Source organism: Malurus melanocephalus, unplaced genomic scaffold (assembly GCF_030028575.1).
Source record: "Malurus melanocephalus ecotype Western Australia unplaced genomic scaffold, MMel_1.1 scaffold_19, whole genome shotgun sequence".
Taxonomy (NCBI): Eukaryota; Metazoa; Chordata; class Aves; order Passeriformes; family Maluridae; genus Malurus; species Malurus melanocephalus.
The window spans coordinates 265,022-286,476 of NW_026623251.1; the positions used below are offsets into that span (position 1 = coordinate 265,022).

General features: G+C 41.0%; 1 protein-coding gene across 1 annotated transcript in view; it reads left to right on the top strand.

Annotated features, from left to right (window-relative positions):
- The window catches only part of GPR137B (G protein-coupled receptor 137B), a 24,755-nt gene extending 6,844 nt beyond the window's left edge, over window positions 1-17,911 (top strand). Inside the window, exons 2-7 of the mRNA XM_057389716.1 lie at window positions 2,191-2,240; window positions 7,071-7,293; window positions 10,990-11,143; window positions 12,716-12,840; window positions 15,631-15,755; window positions 17,302-17,911. Of these exons, the coding sequence (XP_057245699.1) occupies window positions 2,191-2,240; window positions 7,071-7,293; window positions 10,990-11,143; window positions 12,716-12,840; window positions 15,631-15,755; window positions 17,302-17,413 (789 nt within the window). The 3' untranslated portion in view covers window positions 17,414-17,911. The remainder of the gene's footprint in view (window positions 1-2,190; window positions 2,241-7,070; window positions 7,294-10,989; window positions 11,144-12,715; window positions 12,841-15,630; window positions 15,756-17,301) is intronic.
- The last annotated feature ends 3,544 nt before the right edge of the window (window positions 17,912-21,455 follow it).

A 21,455-nucleotide genomic window follows, 5' to 3' on the forward strand; every position in this document is an offset into this window, starting at 1 on the left:
CAAATGAAAAATCGCAGTAACAACTGTTTTGGTGATCTTGGATCTTGAGATCCTGTCAGATATGCAGCAGGAGCATCACATTTGTTTTTACCTAAGTTATCCATGGAGATTTTGCTGAGTAGTGGTCTTGGGTTCGTTTATGTGACAGGAYTGCCTTGTGACTTAATAGAGATGAGTAGATAATTTTTTGGGGAACCACTGAAGATAGTATTTAGGAACTTGACATTTGCTAGGTTTTGTGAACCCAGAACAACTCCTTGGCAACTGAAATTTGCTTGTCTTGTGAGAGGCTCTAAACCCTTCTGTTCAGTGCAACTTGTGAAAGATGTCAAAATTAACAGTAAAATGTGTGTGCCACTCACAATAGGTGAGGATTCTGGAATGGCCCTAGAGCAAGGATTACTTGTTTAGTTTCAATGAGGTCAGGAATCTGTTCTCTCTCACTTGCTCACAGTCTCTTCCAGAATAAGAAGGGTAGGTAATAAATCTTGTACAAAATGTATCCAGGAAGTATTTTGAACTCATCTCTTCTCTGAAAGTGACAGCTACTCTTCATGCACAGCACGAGCGCAGAACATTCACAAGCCCCTTGAATCTTTTCTTTCAAAAGCAAGTAAGTAAAACAACATAAAACTTCTTCCTGAACTCATGTGAGATTTCACAAACCAGGAATCTGGAGAAGGAATCACAAAAATCTTCCATAAGAGATACTGCCAGAGATGCTATCTATTTGAAAAGAGTATCAATGGCTGCAGAATATTTTTAGACATTCCACACCCCACACCCCCCCTCGCCTCAAGTCTTCAATTTTATTCTCGGTTTGCTTAAAAAMTCATTGTTCTCTGCTGCTTCAGCTACTGCTAAGCAGGCTGATGCATCACAAAAATAATTTCCATGTCAAGGCAGCTGTTCATGGTGAATAGGAGTTAAATGACAAGTTGTTCCAGGAGCTCTAGAACAAGGAGAGCCTGATTTGCTCCAGATCTGTGTCTCATGATTGAMTCTCAGTTGCTCCCACAGCTAGAGAATTTCTTACAATATTTTGCTCTGCAGACTCTCTCATATTGGGTGATGTGCAGAATCATTGTGTAGGGGGTATTCTCACAGAGGACAAGTATTAGATACATTTATAGGGCTCCTTGTTTCTTCTGAGTCATGGATTTTTAGTAGGGAGATAAAGGATCATGTCTTTGACACTTCAAGCATTTTCCCATCGGTTTGCTGAAGTGTTTTAAGGTTGGTAAAGGACAGATCAACAGATTGACAGGCAGACACATGTCTACAGACACACAGGGATCATGTAAGTCCCGTTTCCTTGGGAAAGCATAATCATCATAGCAAATATTATGCAAACATTACTAAAGGGCATGCAAAACCAAGTTAAATGGATAAGACAGAATAACTTGAGGAGAAAATGATTAGGAAACAACCTAGAATCAGTCATACAGCATGGGGTTTTTGTAATACTAGTACTAGTACTGGTATTGGTTTAAATGAACATTTGTAAACCAACTTTCTTTGGAAAACCGTGCTAGCTTTAAGAAAGGAGTGATACTTTCATGTAATTCTTTAATGTAAGTATTTTATCTCTTCTGTCACAGCAAGCTAACTGCTGGGCCTGAGCTATCTCTCTGTAAAAGCACATATTATTGTAYAGTGAAGAGACAGTCAGCAGAAGCTAAATAATGCCTCACAGTGAAATAACAAGTTTGGGTCTCAATGGCACCCTTTTGGCAATGTAAAATGAATGGAAATGTATGAATCTAAATTCAGGCCAGGGTGCTATGATGGGCTCTTCATGGGAACAGAGCATTGGACCTCGTGTGAGCTATCTATGAGAGACATGTACTGTTAGGTCATGAAAGAGCCTATGATAATTTCCCTCTGATTATACTGGCATTAATCCTCTTGTTAATTCTGGTATAAAGGGCCTTATTCCTAAACCAGAGTAAGTGAAAATAAACAGTGCAGGTAATTTGTATATAAGTGCATCTGATCATCTGCTGAGTGGTTCTAATACTTTGCTTAGAGTTTGCCTGCCATGGTTAAGCAATCCATGCAAATCTGTTATGTAATGAAACCTGTCATTACATTTTTTGTAGCCTGTAAGACGGAATTGCTGTGAAGCACAGTGTCTTTCTTTACTGACATGTATGCTATGTTTGATGCAATTTTTTTGTTGTTTTGTAGGTAATTTTCAAAGCTAAGTCAAAATATTCCCCAGAGCTACTGAAATACAGGTAAGAGCTATGTAAACATTCAATGTGGTAAAGAACAGCCGGGCTGTTTGAGAAACATATTTTCTAGTTTGTGGTGCTCACATCTCAGTTATTCACATTTGTATACCAATGTTTTATGATGATGGTTCTGAAGCCGTCTTCTTCATATGACCTTTAGGAGTCCTTTGCCAACACAAAGATCACTTTTAGACAGTCACATATTTCAGAGACAAATGCTTCAAATGCAAGCAGAAAACATCCACCCTGGGCATTTGTTTGCTGGTTCTTAATGTGTGTATTTCTAGRTAAATTCAGATCCAGTGCTGAAGAAGCAGAGTGATGTTTTGGTTTTTTTGATTGGAATGAGTGGGAGTGGGTATGTTTTAACCTCTGAGGCCAGTGGTAATAAAAATCTTAAAACTTTTTRGAAGATGAGAGACAAGTTGTGAAGGGAAAGAGCTAGGGAGAATGGATTCAATTTGATGATGTGTTTGGGAGCTTACAGATAACCTCCCCTGACTGCATAGGGTGAGTTTATGGTAGAYCTGCATTTAGGTGAAGAGATTTCTTTGGCATCTCGTTGAGGAGAAGAAGCTGTCAGGAAATACTTGAAAGAACCCCAAAGGGCAGTAATGTCCAGAAAGTCAAGGAAGAGCTTGATGAATTAATGTTTGTTGTGACAACGCTTAAAAGCTTCAGMTGGGCAATGTTTTTTAGGAGGAGAGAGAGAGAGGTTGTCTCCATTCTAAAGAGAGAATATACAATATGAATTGAGGATAGGAAAACAGAGTAATTTGAAACTGCAATTTGACTTGTTACTTGCTGACTGTTAGGATAACAAAGTATCAACAGGGAAAATATTAACAGTGTCCTTGCCCTAGAAAKTGTGTTATCCTATTGGGTTTTGTTACAGCTTGCAGGGCAATCATCTGGACCAAGCTTCAGGAACTGTTTGGTGTAATGGCAGTCCAGTGAGAACAGGAGCGGGCAATGCTTGGGCTGGTGAGGGCATGGGAAATGCAGGGTGTGATGGCTGATCCAGGAATGTGGACTCCAGGCTGAACTGCAGTTTTGAACATCCCTTTTGTACTCTGGTTTCTGTGGGCAGAAAATCCAGGAGTCTGGGYTGGCAGACAAGCAGAGCACACCCCTAGCAGGTCCCCCCAGCGCAGGCATGCCTGCCCCGATGGGGCACACAGGCAAGAGAAATAAAGGATTGCTTTGCACAGAGCCTGGGCTGCAGGTCAGGGTGCTGCTGCAGAACAGTCTGGGGACAGGTTACTGCCCGGCTTTAGAGGTGAGAGGCAGATGCTATGAACCTCATCTGTTACTCATGCTTGTGGCAAGGCTTTATTCCTGAAAACTGCTTGAAAATGTCTTCCTTGAAGCACAGGGAGCTTGTGATATTTAGTCAATGACTATGAAGTGCCTATATTAGCACCCTGCATGGAGTTCTTGGAGCATTTGTGCTCCTAAATACTACTGTACTGTGGCTAGAATTACTCATTATCCTACCCACAACAGCTCCATGCCCGCCCTCACTCTTCCCTACTGAATTTCTAATACAAATCACTCTTGGATCTGGTCTAGCTTTTTCTTTCTTGTTCAGCTCTGTGAGTAAGTGTTTTCAGTTGTATTTTGTTTTAACATCTAGATGTCTCAGCATGAATGTGGTTCGTCTGTCTAAAAGAGCTATATTAATAAAGCTGACCTAGTTTCCTACCTTACACAGGGCAGTTGAAGTGGTGTAATGTGTGCACACCCACAGATGAGGTTSTGAATCTTAGTTGTAACAAGCTCGTGAAGGAACACAGACTCACAGAGTGGTTTGTGTTGGAAGGGACCTTTAAATGTCATGTAGTCCAACCCACATCCCATGGGCAGGGACATCTTTCATTAGATCAGGTTGGGCAAATCCTGAGGGAGAGATGGATGATGGAAAAATGCAAGGCTTGCRGTTGGGTCTGGAATCTGCGCTTAGTGAATCTGATTTTTCAGATTTTTCTTCATTAAATCTGATTTTTGATCTGATTGAATCTGATTTTTCTTCATTACCGAATGTCCACTTTTTGATTTTTTTCCCCCCCATTTTCTTTAATAAGTGTCAGACTTTATTGCTGGTATCGTCATTTTTGCAGTAGATACGGGCAACACAAATGGAACAACTGAGAGATGATAGGACTGTGGTCTATCTATTGACACAGGTCTCAGAAATCAGAACCACTTCAGATAATTTAAAAAAAAAATCCTGCCAGGGATCCAGAATCTTAATCAAAATTTATTTACTCACCACAGCCTTCACCATATTAGTAAAAGAGCTCAAGGTGAAGCCTGTGCTGGTCCAACTTCATATTTAAACAGCCCTGCTGCATGTCTCCCTGGGCTTGGGTATTTCTGATTATCACTGGGTTTGGATGAGGCTTTCTCTGCTATGTGTGCATGTCTTGTTACACACAAGCCTCAGACACTGCATGGTTTTAGAGGAAAGCACAAACAAAATGCAGTAGTTTCAAACAGATTTTCTTGCTAAACAAGGAAAAGCTCATCGCATTTATCTGAGGTTTTATTTTCAGCTGAGAAAAACCTTACAGGTGCATTCAGCCCGACACAGAAAGAGCAGAAGAGTCTTCCCCAGCCAAACCAGATTAMACACAGCTCCTTTAAAGACTAGTCCCAAAGTGAGGGTTAGGCACAATAGGCTTTTGAACTTTTACTTGCACTTTCACTGGTGCAATCTGGAAGCACCTCTCCTGCCCTGCTTTTTTGTTTTTTATAAAGCCCCATATGCTTCTTCATGCCTTACAAATGCCCCTGTAGTTGAGTTGAGAAGATATTTTCTGCCTTTAATCTGCTGAGACCCTAAAACTTCCCCTAGAGAGACAGCCTGCATCTCCACCATTGCTTATCCATAAATTCACAACAACACTTCTCTTGTCGAATCAGGCAGCTGTTTCCTCTGCCCCATCGTGTTCATCGGGGGGCTGGAAGATCATTGTGTAGAGCTGCACAATTGACTGGCCACGATAGCTCGCCCTGGCACACGTGGGAGTATGTGGGCGCATGAGCGTGACAGTGCTTTTTTTGGTTTGTTTTTTTTTTTGCAAAAGTCTGCAAAGGAGGCGCCTGGCCTGGGAGCCTGTCAGCCTTGCTGGTTGCAAGCCATCTCGATGCTGCATGCCAGCATGCAGGCTGTGCTGCAGCACAGGATCCTTCTGGTTAAGGAGAGCATGTATTTGCTGTGCCACCTGCAAGGCAATATGTAAGAGTGCACCTTTCCTCATAAGCCACGACAGGATTGGAGACAGGACTTTGGGAGGGGAAGGAAAGGAAGACACGTGACTACTTGTTAAAAACTTTTGAGGTACAAATAAAAGCTGTAAAATGTASCRTTACAGAGGAAATTGTGTGAAAGARGAKCTTCAGGACTGCAATGCTTCCAGCATTAGACTATGAGGTTTAAAGGAACTACCTCCAGCTGCTTATCCTAAAAACAGAGCCCTGCCCTGGAAAGTTAAGAATGAGCCCTATCTTCCTGCCGAGAGGGACTTTCCGTGCCTGGCAAGGAAAAAAACAACATCCTTGCTCACTGCCAGACATAGCTGGAAAGAAGAGCATTGATTCTTTTGAAAGCTTTTAGGCTTTCAGTTCTCCCTGTAACATATTTAAAATGTCTCAAAGGTATATCTCCTCCTTTCTTGTCCTCTGAAAAGAAGCCAGCCTATGCTTCAGCTTTGTAGCTGCATTGGTGCTAACCCAAAAGAATATGAATGTGTGAAAGGGAAAGATCCCCATTGGATAAAGTATTTTAAAGCAATCAGAAGTGGATTCCTTAGGGATGATCTGTATGTTTGTTGTCAGCCAAATTTGAAATTCCCAACAGGCATGAAAAGCTGTGGCGAAAATCTCTTGTTCAGTGACTGCAGATTATGAACCTTATCAGTTACTGCCTTGGTCAGCAATGATAATGAACTAAGCAAATACCTGCAATGAAAACATGGGAGTTTCTTTGGTTTTTCAAGTGGAAAGCCCCACAGTTCTATGTAGGCATAAAGAAGAATTGAAAGAACTTTTCCTTGATTATGTGGTATAATTATATTATAGTATCCCAGACAGATAAAAACAGTCCAACCCCTGGGCTTCTGTCTGTCATGTTTCACTTCCAGGTCTGTTCTTTGGAATTTCAGGCTTTTTCCTGGCCTGGATGTCAAAATACCAACCCAGAATCCATATGCATAGTTAAATTTCTTGATGTTTCTTTCAAGAGGTTAACCATGACAAAGTTGTTTAGAAAAAGAGACAGACAGGGATGCTAGGGAACTAGTAACTAGGAGATTTTTCSTGCTGTTAGACACTTCCTTAATTTAATATGAAATCTGATGGCAAGTACTAGCAGTCAGTGATGCTTTATATGGCAGTGGTGGTGTAGTAAAACCAGGGTCAAAACCAGTCCATTCCAGGCAACTCAACCTTTGGAGAGGTTTCTCCTGGCAGTGAGTAGGCAGAGGGCTTGTACTGTGTATGAAGTGCACAGATGAAGCGGTTACATGTGTATTTTAAGTAGTTTTCAAGAACAGTGCTTTTGTATTTCTSCTGCAGTCTTCCTTGTTTTGCTGCTCAATATTAATTTCTTTACCTACAGCTTTTGTATAACTCTAAAAACAGGTTTGAAATGAGCTAGGTTAATCTCTCCAGCAATCTGGAGCACTTTCATTTTGGCTCAGGCAGCTGGTTACTCCATCAGCTGTGGCAGCCCAACATGTGCAGATTTCATTTCACAGAGTGCAACTTCCATCTCAAGACTGACACTTGCTGAACAATGTTGCTAAAAGTGTTTTCTTCTCACTCTCCCAGGTTGCCCCTCTACCTGGCTTCTCTTTTCATAAGTCTYCTCTTCCTCTTGGTGAATTTAACATGTGCAGTATTGGTGAGGACACAGAACTCAGAGAGAAAAATCATTGTGTCTGTCCGGGTGGCAATTAATGACACACTGTTTGTGCTGTGCGCTGTTTCACTCTCCATCTGCCTGTATAAGATCTCCAAGATGTCTTTAGCCAACATTTACTTGGAGTCCAAGGTAAGGYACATTTTCAGTTCTTTTCAAGAATGTTCTGAGACACAAGGGCACTTTAGAACCCCTGAGAGCTGGAGACCTTAAACTTCGCAGCCTGTGCTTGTCTGGTCATCCTGTTCGATTTATGAGTTAAATACAAAGTGGTAGCAAGGGAGCTTTTGGTTAAAACCAGTGATCCCAAATATTACGTTTAAGGCAGATTTTGTAGAATTTATTGGCTGGAGTTTCTCACAGCTCTTTTTCAAGTGGATGCTGCTTTCTTCGTGCCCTTTGTCTGAAGACCACTTCATTKCAGCACTGCTACACAGAAGTGGCCCACACTGCAAAATCCTTCAGCTTATCAAATCATTGCCTAAGTTAACTCTTTAAGGTAACAGCATGCCAAAGATAAGCCAGACAGAGAAATACTAATCTCCCTTTATATATTTGCATATTGTTTTATACATATATATTTCYATGGATAATGAGAACATGTTTTAAACTATTTAATACATTATAACTTAGTCAGATGGGGGAAAGGGTAGAACGTGTCTCCTATTACTCTACAGGATGTTCTTTAAAGAAATATTGTTAGGTTTACATCTTTGGATACATTCAGTGGTCAAGGAGCTAGGTGGCTTCACATAACCATGCAGTATTATAAAATCAGTGTGAATTTTTTTGAATCTATGGCTAATGGAACAGGGCTTTCAAAGTCCTCGCATTTGCAGTAGACACATTGCCATTACCATAACAAATCCTTTAAAAAAATCTAAGTTTCAGCTGCTATTTAGAAAACCTTATCATGAAATTCCTCTCTTCATTTACTTAATCAGATGAAATAAGTACATTTCCTGTTTAATCAAATCTGGCAGTACTACACAACAACTAAAAGTTCAGGGCTGAATAGAAGATTTAAAAACACAGCTTAGTTTTAGCCCTTAGTTGACCAAAGGGCACTGGCAATGGATTATTTTTATTAGTAAGAAAAGATTTTTTTCTGCTGCAAATCACAGGAGCATAAATCTCTGTAGCAAAGCAATGTTAACCTAAGGGAGGCATTGATYCAGTTTTTGTTTGGTTTTGGTTTTGTTCTGTTTTCTCCTCCTGCAGGAAACCCTTCTTTCCTTCAAGCTATTTCAAAAACCCAAAGAATCTCTGACATTATTTCAGGCAGGAAAGGACAGAACACTCATCTGATGAAAGTTTGAATGGGGAAATGAGAGCTAAAGAGAGCTTTGATCTGCCTTTCTGCTGACTTGAAACAGGAGTGCCTCTGAGGACTTGCAGTAGGGTTTGACTGCACATGCTTTAGGGATACAGATGACTGAAACTGGCAGTGAATAAAACATCCTGGTTTTGTATGCTACTGTTATGCCAAAAAACTAGTCAGAGAAGAAAAATCCCTTCTCTACAGTGATATGACAGAAATAGTCTTGGAGATAACATATGCTCTGTGGTGCCTGTAGATAGGCACCAGTACTGGCTGCCTTTTATTCACATCTCCCATCTTCTGGCACAAATCTTCTGACCACAGGTGAAAACACATTCATCTCCATGACCTGCCATTGGGAACCATCCTGGCACTCTGTGCCAGGGCTATGTCAGCACCAAGGAGGCGCACAGCCCTGCCCAGAGGTGCTGACTTGGGCCAGTTCTGTGCTGGACAAATGCATCCTGTGGTGGGACACTCTACCAGCTTGGGGTTCCCCTTCTTTTCTGCAACTGAAAAATGATTCCTCTGGCTTTACTATCACTCCTTCTCTCTCCCTTCYCCAAGCCACCAAGTCTATTTGACTGGAAGAAAAACCAGGACACTTTCATCCTCTCTTTTATATTTGGTGGGATGGAAGCTTGTTAAATCTCCACATATTTAACTATTAACTATGAAAGAATGACAGCTATGTAGGGAAATCTACACAGGGAAATACTGACCCCGTTCTGCTCTTTGCTTCTGCTATTCCTAGTCTGTAAACGCCACTGAGCTGGGATATGGTCTGCACCAGTCAGCAGCTTCTCTCTGCTCTCTCACCCTCTGTTTCCATGACAGCCTCACTGACTTGTTGGTATCGAAGGAGAACAGAGAAGTGCCTAGCAAATATTTCCTCTTTAAAGCGTTTCCTGCTTGCTGATATTGCCACAGCTTTCGCCACTGCCTGCCATGGATCTGGCTTCAAATCCTGAGTAGCTCCTGTCTCTTGGCTGAGCATGGCTGCAGGTTATGGCCTGATTAATGGTGGTGTTTCTGGGCTATTGTAAGCTGGAATTCAGAGACATTGACTGCACTGGGTATTTTTGGAGCCTGGCTGTTCCCTGAACCAATGTTATTTTGCTGGGAAAACAGGAAAGCTCATTTTGCCCAAGCTTTTTTACATATTCCCTGAGCTGCTCTTAGCTTATGCTCCCTGAGAAGTGCAGACTGAGCAGCTGGGTTGACAAAGCTGCAGGATCGACAGCCAACAGCATGGGGGAGCAGCATTGGAGCCCTGGCAGTCTCCTGAAGTTCAGGAATTCAGGACATGGTGGCTTGGTGACTTCCCCTGGTACTCCACTAACCTTTCTCACACCACAGTGCTTTGTACTCTGCCCCTGGGCTGCAAACCTGGAAGCAGAGTGTGTGAGCAGAGGGAATAGGATGCAGACTTTCCAGTCTTTTGCACTGGTTAAAAAGATCCTGTGGCAGGAAGGAGCAACTTCTCTCTTGGCCCATCTCACATAGATGAGAGGAGCCCATCCTCCCGGTGTGGGTCTCCGCCAGGAGAGGGAGAGGGCAGGGCTAGTGAAGCAAATGGCTGCAAGGCAACTCATTTCTAAATGCACACAGCACTTCAACCCATCTTTCCTCCTCTGGCTATGCAAAGCACTGTTCCAGAACCAGCTACAAAGAATTTACTTTGAGCTTCTTTCAAAACCTGCCCCATTTTTGTTCATCTGCCTGCCTGTGTGATCAGACTCACACAGATCCCTGTAGCCATGGCTCCTGGATTACTTCCTTCCTTTCTGCTACAACTCCCATGCTGATGTCTCAGCCCCTGACAGTGACCTTCCCCACTTGACACCGTGGGGATCCAGCTCTTTCCCCTGCTCTGTCCAGTTTTCTCTCTAGGGCTCAGCAACTGTTGTGATTTCACGCTTGCATTCCCATTCCCACCCTTGTGCCACTCAGACTGCTCTGCCATGGTTACTCTGCCCACAGGCTGTGTTCCCACGTTGTCTCCCCTGTGTTGACATTAGCTGAGGCAGGATGTTCTGTTCCTGTCTGYGCTCTGTTTAACTGCTGAGTGCTGTGACCTGCCCTGTGCTTGGGAAATTGGTGCAGAGCAAGCAGTTGTAAAAAGATGCAGGGTTGCATCATGCTAGCCAGCCCCGGATACAGGATGCTCTGCAGCTAATGCAGAGCTGAAGGCTGAATTCTGTCGTTCCACCTGATACCAAGTGTGGTTCCTATTTTTCACTGCTCTGAAAATAGCACTTGTTAATAAAATGCAGAAATTAGTCACAGCCCGTCTTGTTAAGGGCTKAAACTGCTACCATTGCCTGGAAACTATGTACTGATAAAATACAGGGATATACATAGTATAGGGATATAGTGACCAAAGAAGGAAAGACAAAATTGCATGAGACAGAATAGCAACAATGGACAACCCTCAAAGTCCATGCAAAGCAATGCTGCTCTCAAATTCCCTTATGAATAATAACCTGTGCTTAAATCTCTTCCAGGGCTCATCTGTCTGTCAGGTGACAAGCATAGGAGTGACTGTAATACTTCTTTATACCTCACGAGCCTGTTACAACTTGTTCATCTTATCGTTTTCCCAAACCAAGAAAGTAAACTCTTTTGATTATGATTGGTACAACGTGTCAGATCAGGCAAGTATGAAAATACTGGTGAATGAGAAAACCTCATTCTCTATCTGATTATAGATTTCCTAAATCCCATTGCAAGAGGAATAATAGTATTTTTTAAAAAAATCTCTTCTTTGTTTCAAGGCACTGTGATTGTTTTGCTCCAGGAATATAAAGTTCTGGTAATTTGGGCATAAGGATATAAACTCCAGTTCTGTGCTAAAAGTAAGAAGTTACCACAAGCCAAATATTTTTTTTTTAAATCAATCTTTTATTTACCTTGATTTTATTGTCGAAAGAAAGAGCACCTTTTTCTAAAACAGACAGGTATCTTGTCCATTATAAAGAAAGTATTGTACTCAGAGAGCAGAACAGTACTTGATTCCACCGAAGTGCTCATTTCTAAGCTGTAACATCTCCCACTGCTATCCAGGGCTGTGGAGTTATTTACTTTAATTCTGGCATTAGCATGATAATTTCTGTAGTTTAAGGATAAGTATATGTTTCAATTAACATTGAAAACTAGTAGTGATAAAAATACTAAAGGAAATAGCAGAGGATTTTTTGCTGAATTTTATTAAATTTCAGCATCCAGCTCCTTTCTCTGCTTTGAAGAATATAGTTAGGTCCCAGTATTTTTCAGGCTCTGTCAAGGCTAGGCAAAATGGTAGCCCTGGGTCTGGATCACGAGTATCTTTTGTTTGGCCTCAGAATCCCAGACACTTGATGTCTCCCCTGCAATCATCAAGCACCTGCACACCCAGAGCAGCATTCACAGCTACACAAGGCCCTTGTATTGCCAGGGTGGCCAAACAAACCTGCAGCCATTAACAAATTTATGTTGAGCATAGGTAAAACTGTAATTAGGAAGTAGGTAAAGACAAGGATAGGATTTCCCAAAGGACCTTGTTATGAGTTAGTTGAGCAGGGTCTGTCAAGTGACCTCTGACCAACTCTGCTGCAGTATAGAGGGGAGGAGCACAGTTGTTGCCAGTGCAATTAGAACACAAAGTTTTAGCAGAAGGGCATTAGGCTCTGATTTGTCTCCTGAATCAAATGTCTTCCCTCTTGTTGAGGCCTGAAGGATTGTTTCTGCCCCTGCTTGCAGGGGACAATTCTTGTGCTGACTCCTACACTCTGGAGTAACAGGGGCTGGTATGGCCAAACTGCTTGGTCCTGTTCCCCTGTGTCGGCAGAGGCTGTTCATAGGGAGCTTACTGGAAAGCTTTTTAGCCCTTGGGTTACTACTACAATTTTTGAACATCTATTCTGGCTTGTGACATTAGGGTTGCATGGATTTTGGRGTAAGTTATTTGAACTATATGTAAAGGGCCTGGAACTAAGGAGTGGGTACTCAATTCGGTACCAGAATCAAAAGTCCCCTGCATTAAACAGATATTGCTGAAGGAAAGGTAGCAGGAGGAGGGAAAGGATGTCATGCACCCAAGATAGCATATTGATTTTTTTCAGTATGCCTTTAATCATTAGCCAGCTTAATCTGGCTCTACTGAATGGAATTTCTGCCATTGCCTCCTGTACCTTTAAATGAGCTGCCATCTTTACTTTTAAACACTTTTCTCTTTTACTTTTCAACAGGCAGATCTGAAATGTCAGCTGGGAGATGCAGGTTACATAGTGTTTGGAGTGATCCTTTTCATCTGGGAGCTCTTGCCTACTTCCTTGGTTGTGTATTTCTTCCGTGTCCGAAACCCTACAAAAGATCTAGTAAGTGGAATTTGTCAGTGTATTTGTCAGTGTAATGTCCAGGCAGGTCTGAAGGGCTCAGCTGCTGAAGGATTTTTTGCTTCTTTACATTCTGACTTCTCTTTTTCAATGTGTCCTCGGCAGAATAAAAGCAACCCAAACTTCCTACCTCTTTATGCTAACTCCTCATGAAAGAAAGTCATCAGGTTTGTCCAGAAGGAAGGCTAGGTGTTTCTCAGGCAGTTTATCTTAAAAATCAGGAACTTTCTTAAATGTAGGGACAATTTCCCTTTGAGATAATACAGCACTTTTTTGACGTCAGTATGAAGGAATTTGTTATCCCATCCCAACTTGGTATGTTGGTACAGCAGTGAAAATGGTTGTGTGCTAACTGTTCAACAGTATTATGAAATAATAGATTGAATTCTTTCAGACCTTTACCCATTGAATTGTTTTCAAATTTTCAGTGGCCATAATAAGYACTTGCTGACTTGTTTGCTATTTCAGGAGACCAGAGATTAAGGTGTGAATTGTAAGGATAATTCCCTGCAAGTATCCTTAATATCTAGGTAGTTAATAGATGGATGAACATTTTTATAACCATAGACAACGTCTCCAGGTTATCTGGTTGATAGGCACACAGGGAATACCATTCCTGCACCAGGATTACTGAGGTAAAGACTCTGTTTCTGTAGGCCAAATGAAACCAAAGCTAATATTCCTCAAAAGGGATGTGAATGGTAAATACACAAGTAAGAGAAGCAAATAATAGAATTGCTTTTTAGACAAGGTGCTGGGTTTTATCCTCATATGTACATTTCAGAGACAACTATAAAGCCAAACTGAACAAGGAAGTGATGCCTGACATTGCACTAAAGAAACCTCTGGATTCCAGTGTCTGTGACCAAAAATATCTCAGCCTCACTCCTGATTAGGAGTTAAGCAGGACAACTGCAAAGAGAAGAAATGTTTTTAAGCACAGGCCAGAGGTCCTGTTCTTCTAAAAAGTGACCACAGAGAGATCTCATTTTATTTCAAGTGAGTTTAGTGAGGGCAGACCTGATGGCCAAGTTTTGATACTGTGAGGAAGATTCACAGAGAACAAAAATAAGGGATGAGGTCTAATAACTCATTCCAAAAAGCTGATCCCACGAAGTCTTTGGTTAGGAATCCTAACCAAACAAGAGCTCAAATGGAGTCAAACAGGCAGTGTTCTCTCACAAGCCAAAGAGCATTGTTGTAACACATATAACTTATTTTTGTATTGTGATTTGCAGAAAGCCTTAAACCTCCATGAAGACACAGTTCAGAGGAGGCAAGCAGGCATATCACTTCTTTTATGGGTAGCTTTTTTAGGGTAATCATTATCTGTCACATAGGTTAGGTCATATAGAGATTTTTTTCAATATGAGACAAATATTAAGAGGAGGACTGGAAATAACTGGAACAGAACAAAAAACGAAGACGGCAGCAAGAGAAAACCGAACTTCAGTGTGAGGTTGCCACAAGAGGGAGACCAAGGGTCGCAGGATTTTAGTGTAATGCATTCAGTAGGCTGCTATTTGGCTGGAAAGCGTGTGTCTAGAATTAAAGCCTCCTTGAGTAAAAAAAAATTAAAAAATCTTAACAATCAGCCTGATACAGTAAAAATACAAAATATTCTTTATTTTTAGTAAAAAATCCCGGGAAACAGTTCTTTGGTTTTATGCTTCATTCAGGTCTTCAGAAGCAAAAAGTTTGAGTAGAGGCATCCTGCCTTCAGCATTGTTCAAATATGAATCTCCTGTCATGTTTGATGATTATAGCCTGGAACGAGCTGTGTGTTGGCTCTGCTGCTGACACAGGGTCACTACAGCATGTGGCACTTTGCCTTGCCACACCTTGAATCAGACACATGGGGATGGAAATGGGGGCATGACTGAGATGCATTTAATCTTCACTTCATCTTTGTCCAAGTTATTTAACACATAAAATAAAGGGGGAGATTAAACTGCTCTCCTGCTTAAGGCCAGAGAGAAGATGTCATCCTGGTTTATCCACAGGCATAGAAACCCCTATTCCCTGGGGAKGGGAGCAGTAGATCTGTGGATAAGGTTCAGCAGGGTTGTAGATGTGTCTCTGCACTGTTTCCAAAATCAAATGGACTTCTTGAATCTTGTATGTTTTCTGTTTTTATTCACAGGGAAATGAAGTTCAAGTGCTTTAAAAATGAAAGAGTTACATGTACACCCCTTTCCCTGTCCTTGGAATTTGACTCTCTTTGCACTATAGGGTATATACTGAAATTGCTCAGTGAGGGCCTAAGGGACTTTTCAGTCATGGCTTCACTAAGCAGGGTGCCAAGCTTCAACATAATCAGTTCCTGTGGTAAGAGGGATAAKGCACCAGGGGAGAGCATTACCAGTGTAGGAGGTAAAAATCAAATCACTTTAGGTGTTTCATGTTTCTTATACCTCCTTGGCTGCTTCCTATAGCTCACTTCAAGTAGCTGGCTAAAAACATGAAGTGTCCAGGATGGACAGGAAGTCAGCAGAAAGGTCGAATGCAGACTGGAGGGTGGTTTCAGGAATGGGTCGTGTGTTAGCCAAGAAATAAGGATAAGGAAAAGCTGTTGAGATCAGTAGGCTGCCACTGTGCTGGTAGAGATGAACAGTAAAAGCAAAATTATTTCTATTAACTTCAGAAAATGCAAAATTGCATGTTTTATTTTGGAAACGGGGAGGTAAGTTGGCAGTAACCTCTCCTAGAAATCAGGCACTGTGCAATTTATCTATGTGTAGCAAATTCTGACTGAAGTTTCCCTACCCTCAGGCCAATGCAGGAATGGTCCCAAGCCATGGCTTCAGTCCCAGATCTTACTTCTTTGACAACCCCCGCAGATACGACAGTGACGATGATCTAGCCTGGAACATTGCACCGCAGGGGGYACAGGGCAGGTGAGATACAAGAGTGAACCATTTGCTGCCCCAAACAGAAACTGAACGAGGAGGAACTAACACACTAGAAAGACTGATGTAAATTGTCTTGCTGCAATTGTCACATAAATCCCAGCAGGGTGAGGGGAAGCAAATGGGGAAGCTGAAGTGGAAAGGCATCACTGCCTGTAGGAGTTCGGAGCCCCATACAGACTACAAAGACACAAGAATGAAAATGGGTACATAATTTAAGAATTGTAACAACACACCACTCTGAAAAACTCGGGTCAGAACTTTAGGTCGCATGTTTCACTTTCTGTCTCTTCCAAGAGTGGCTTCAGAAGTGCCATTTACTCATTCAAGTGTGTGAGCAAGGCTGCCTAGAAAAACAGCCGTCTCCAGGCTCAGGGTGAGCAGGGAAAAGCTTGACAGCACAGGCAGCAGCTTGTGACGGTGGTAGAGAGAAGCCTCTCAACTTAGGTTGCCCTGTAAGATAGCTAAATGTCTTCTTGAGAGTGACCTGAACTGGAGCATCTTCTTTCCCACATGTCRAAAACTTAGGAAAATCCATTGAATTACTGGAATCCCACATAACCCAGAAATGGCACAAACATCCCGTTTCCCCTGTGCAGCTGTGAGGTTTATGTAAGGATTCCTGTCTCGAAAGGAGCACTTCACACAAAGAATGATAGCACACAATTCAGAGAAAGAAAGGCACTGACAGGACTCTCTCCTGTCCTGAAAGGAGTCTCAGTMATGTGCTACTCATTTGCTGTTCTTGCAGCTACACCATGCTACGAATAGATCAGGGGAACCACTGATATCAAAATGCTGGCTAGCTTGCTAGCCACAGTTCACACACCCCGATCTAGTTCTTGTCATTCCTTCAGGTTAAGACTGTGTAGTCACTGTCTGTGAGCCCAGACCATGGCTCAGTGAAGTTGAATACTCGCTGTTTAGTTATCATTCATCCTGTTCCTGCATTAATTAGTTTTTCCCACAGTAACTAAGCCCTGGAGGATGCTGGAGGTGGTGTGTGCCAGCCTGGTATCCAGCCTAGAGCCAGAGGCACCCTCCCTTCCACACTGAGCCGTCAGGGAAGCATCCACACTGGTAACACATGCACAGCTCCCAGTGGGAACCAAACCAGTTACATGCATTGTGTCACACTGCTCTTGGGAGAAAAGACAGCATGCCAAAGCTGCAAACCACATCCTGCTCTCTGGGACACAGACACGGGAAGTTTAGATCTCTGAAAGGCCCTTGCAGTGCCAGGACTTGGCAGGGATGAGCAGCACCACTTTTGGGATTTTCAAACACTTTCTAGAGTGGCAGATCAGAGAGGAGAGGGTCTTTAGTGAACCAAAAGAATTGGGAAACACAAAATGAATACTTGGGCCAAAATAACTGACAGATCAGAAAAATAAATAGCTGCCTGAAGCCCTGGCTGGGGGGTTATTTTATTTTTGCACTTCAGCATGAGAACTACCTCTACTCCCCACATTCTCTGACCAGGTGTCTACAGAACCTGTCTGCCAGTCACTAATTCTTCTATTTTCTTTCTAAGTTTCTCTCCAGACTACTATGACTGGAGCCATCAGAACAACAGCTTCATGGCTTACATAGGATCCCTCCAACAGGATCCAGCACTGGACACAGACCGGCCAAGCCCTATTTAACTTCAATCAACTACAGCATTATAGGACATTCCAATATTAAAACCAATGTTCTGGAAAACAAAGCTTAGCAACTTTTCTTCACCTTTTGGTTTTTAGAAATTTTCCTATGCACACATAAATGAAGAACCTTGCCATGAGCTTTTCATAGTTCAAGGAGAAGTATAAGCTAATGATTTAAACCTTGAAGACTGTTTCAATTAATAYCTTGTTCTAAGCCATTGTATTTTGGCTTTGAATAGAGTTGTTAGAAGGTATAATTTAATCATTTTTATGCTCATTTTAAAAGAGCAAATTTCATGAAGTGAAATGGCATAATTATTTTCTAAGTATTTTTATTTTTACACTGTGTATAAAGTTAGAAATACATTATTATGATCAATATACTGTAAACACGTGAATAGATTATTCAAATGCATGACAGTTACAATTCTTACATGCACATGAAAGCCTGTTAAGGAAAAAAGTATCAACCCAATTAAATACTGTCTTTTCAAGTTATTGCTATGTTCTCAGAGCACAATTTACTCTTTGGATATCACTGCTTACCCAAGTGTGGCATGATAGTTAGAGGCTACAAGTCATCTGTACCTTGCATTCTTCTAAGAAAGTAAGAAAACTGAATCTTCTCAGCAGCTCTATGGACAGTCTCAGAAGAGGTGAGCATCTACTCCAACTGGAGCATTGTGAACTGCAAAACAAGCTGAAAATTTGTATGCTTGAAAAATTAAAGTTATGTGACCACCTCCATCAGTCAGATCTAGGTATATTATATAGAAGAGTAAGTCAAATACCTCACCAGGGACAGGGGTACATAGAACACTATATACTTGTTTATTTATTTATTAAGAGCCTGGGAATTGCAATGTGAGAATAGAACAAGAGCCAGGAGTACATACAGCAGAAAAACCTCAAATGTGCCTTTCTGCATAACAAGTAGGCCAGCAAAACTGTGCTTCAGCCTTCTATATTCAGGGATAAATGTAGTGGACTGTGTGGAAAAATGATGGATATTTGCTATTCCAGGAGGACACATGGCAGAGAGCCAGCCTAAAATTATTACTAATCTAAGGTAAACAGGAACCCTGAATCTACTTCAGGGCTTTTAATTGTGCCCAGTGCTACTTGACAGTTGAGTACCCACTGCTACTCTTTTTCCTTACCTATGTGAAAAAAATACTATAATTCCATCCACGTTTCCCCAAGAAAAAAAAATACTACTTCTAGTAATCTTTACTTCTGTAGTATTCAATCTGGACGTGTACTACAGCATCCCCAAATGCTTAATGTTTACCTCATGCTCAGCTTCAAGCAGTACAAGTGGTTGAGAATTCTTGTGTGCATTTCACTGAGAATATACATGGGAAAAAAAAGAAGGGAAGGGCAGAGCTGATCAAATCTGCTTGAAAGCCAAAGGCAGAGCAGTGCCATACTCCCACACCAAGTCTTCCACGGGAATCTTTCAGTTTTGGGGTCCTTGTGGTAAAGCCAAAGCATGAGTCCTGCCTCCAGCAGAAGTAAACTATTTGCCCTCCCAAAGCTTACATTGCRTTCTTCACATATATTCATTGAAGAAAAAAAGCCAATTAAACTACCAGTCAGATTAGAAGAAGTGCCAAAGGGGTGGGAGAAGAACTGAAATTTTATTAAACCCTTTGGAGTTCTACAATCATGTTTGTACAAAACTGATGGAAGACTCAGTGCAAGACAAGTCTGCAGGAATTTAATTTTCTTCACAGTAGTTACAGCTGCACTTACAGCAAAAACTTAAAGAGAATTCTGCACTTAGGACAACCTTAATCCCTATGCCACAGTATGCATGCAAAAAAGTGGAATGGCAAGTGATTGTGGCAACCATAGTAATTAATGTAAATACTCTAAAACAGGAGATTTAAAAAACAAAGCATGAGGTAAGATTTTAATTTAATTTACCATCACCTGTCTAACAGGTACTCACCCACCTAAGCTGGGGATGAAGTATGTGTATCAAATTTTTATTAGGATAATTTGTTAAAGATGCATACGTGGAAGGAAAGAAAGACCCTTTTGAGGAAATAATTTCAMCATGAAGAGCCTCATTGGTTGAACAAACAAACAAACAAAATCTATATAATTGATTTAATAAGCTATTCTGAGAAAGGGACAGAACAGACTTAATTTCAAAATAAGCCTTTTTGTCTCTTAAAACAATTGGACTTAAAGAGCAGCCATATTCAACAGAAACATATTGTAATTTTATGATGGATTCCTGATCGTGTGCAGACACACTATTCCTGATAGTGTGCAGACACACTACAGTGCACTGTAAACAGCAAGAAATACACAGGTTACCTTCATCTTTKGAATGAAACTGAAACAAAAATGAAAACCTGACCATCATTTTCATCTTAAATGACTATCATAAAAGTAATTTATATAATGACTACCAAGTGTTATTGAAAGGTAAATGAAAAGCAGAAAATACATTTTCAAATGAAACCCCAAAAATTACATTCACRAAAAGAAGTTGTAGCAGAAAATACTTTAATTTGCATTTTGTAGAYTCAAACATAGCAAATATTCAGATGTGTTTATATCTCAAGAAGCAGTTCCAACACTGATTTTGATTTTAATAAATATTACATTTTAATAGGGTAGCTATATGGAGAAATTGTAAAGTGATGAATTGCTGATTGCTACTTTATAAACATGAGCATTAAGATTATTTACATCATATTACAGGTCGTTTCCCAGAAAAGCACAAAAGCAAGGTCAGATAAAGGCAACCCAACCATCAAACACAATTCAAGAAAGTGTGGCACAGTGTATTTCATGCACATACAATGACAGACAGCACAGACCATCAGCTGAAAAGTAGGAAAACACTTATTATTCCAGCTTACACAAGTCTCTATATTTCATTGTTTTAAATTTATGTTCTGACCCACCTCCCCAGGCACTGATAAACAAGTTATACAGCAATAGTGCCCACTTTTTACACCTAGTTTGCACTAAGTATTTTTTCACCATTTCGCACAATGCTTCACAACTTGGGAACAATTAAACATTTTTATCTTTGTCTTTTCACTACCTCTGGGATTACAATCATTGTSTCATTTATGCAAGAAAATGTACTGTTACTCTGAAATGAATGGCAGACAGTATTGACAAGATGATCTCCAACAGGGAGCTGGAATTTAAAATAGTTTAGAGGTCATGGACAGTGTAACTAACCTTATTCTTCAGTATAAAAAAAGGTGTAAATTTTTAAAATTTAATTAAACATATAAAGAACTAAGTCATCCAACTCACACAGCAGAACTTCATAGGCAGCATATTCACAGAATGTACATCAAATACAGTAAAAAAGATGGTGACAGGAAAATTGTTTCAACTAGATTAGTTACAAGAAAAATCTTATGTCCTATCTCTACAATGACAATGAAGTGAAATGCCATCCATATTTGATCATGAAGCAAGATGTACCTTCAGGTGCAACAACACTTACACACACACACACACAATTTGCTGTTTGGTTGCATTCCTGTGTTTCCATGACACAAAAGAAGAAAAGCTTCTCATCCCTTTATGTCCTTACCCAACAGTATTAACCTTGTGCCAATGAGGGCCACAAGGACCAGGTGTCCAGGACCTGCATGCTTGAGTCTCTCACCCGTCCCATGAGCAACTGCATGATCCTGCTTCAGTGTCTGTAGATTTTAGCCAGGCACAGGTGGAAAAAAATGTAATGGCAAGCTGCGTCCCCAGAAGGAGACTGGAAGCAATTCACTTTCCCACAAGGCAAGGGGAAAAAAGGAAGAAACATTTCTGAGACTTAGGTCCTTCATGGGGCAGTGCAGTCAATACAGTTTATGTTTTTTTAAACTAGAAAATCCYGCCTAAAGCTTTAGGCACTATAATATATATAACAATACAGATAAATGCCAGTTATACAGCACTCCTCACACAAGTGAGCCTACAGTTCTAGCCCTCGCAGGTCTATCCAAAGGCAAGGAATTAACAGCCAATTAAAAATTACAGTCTTTCAATAAATACCATTACTCAG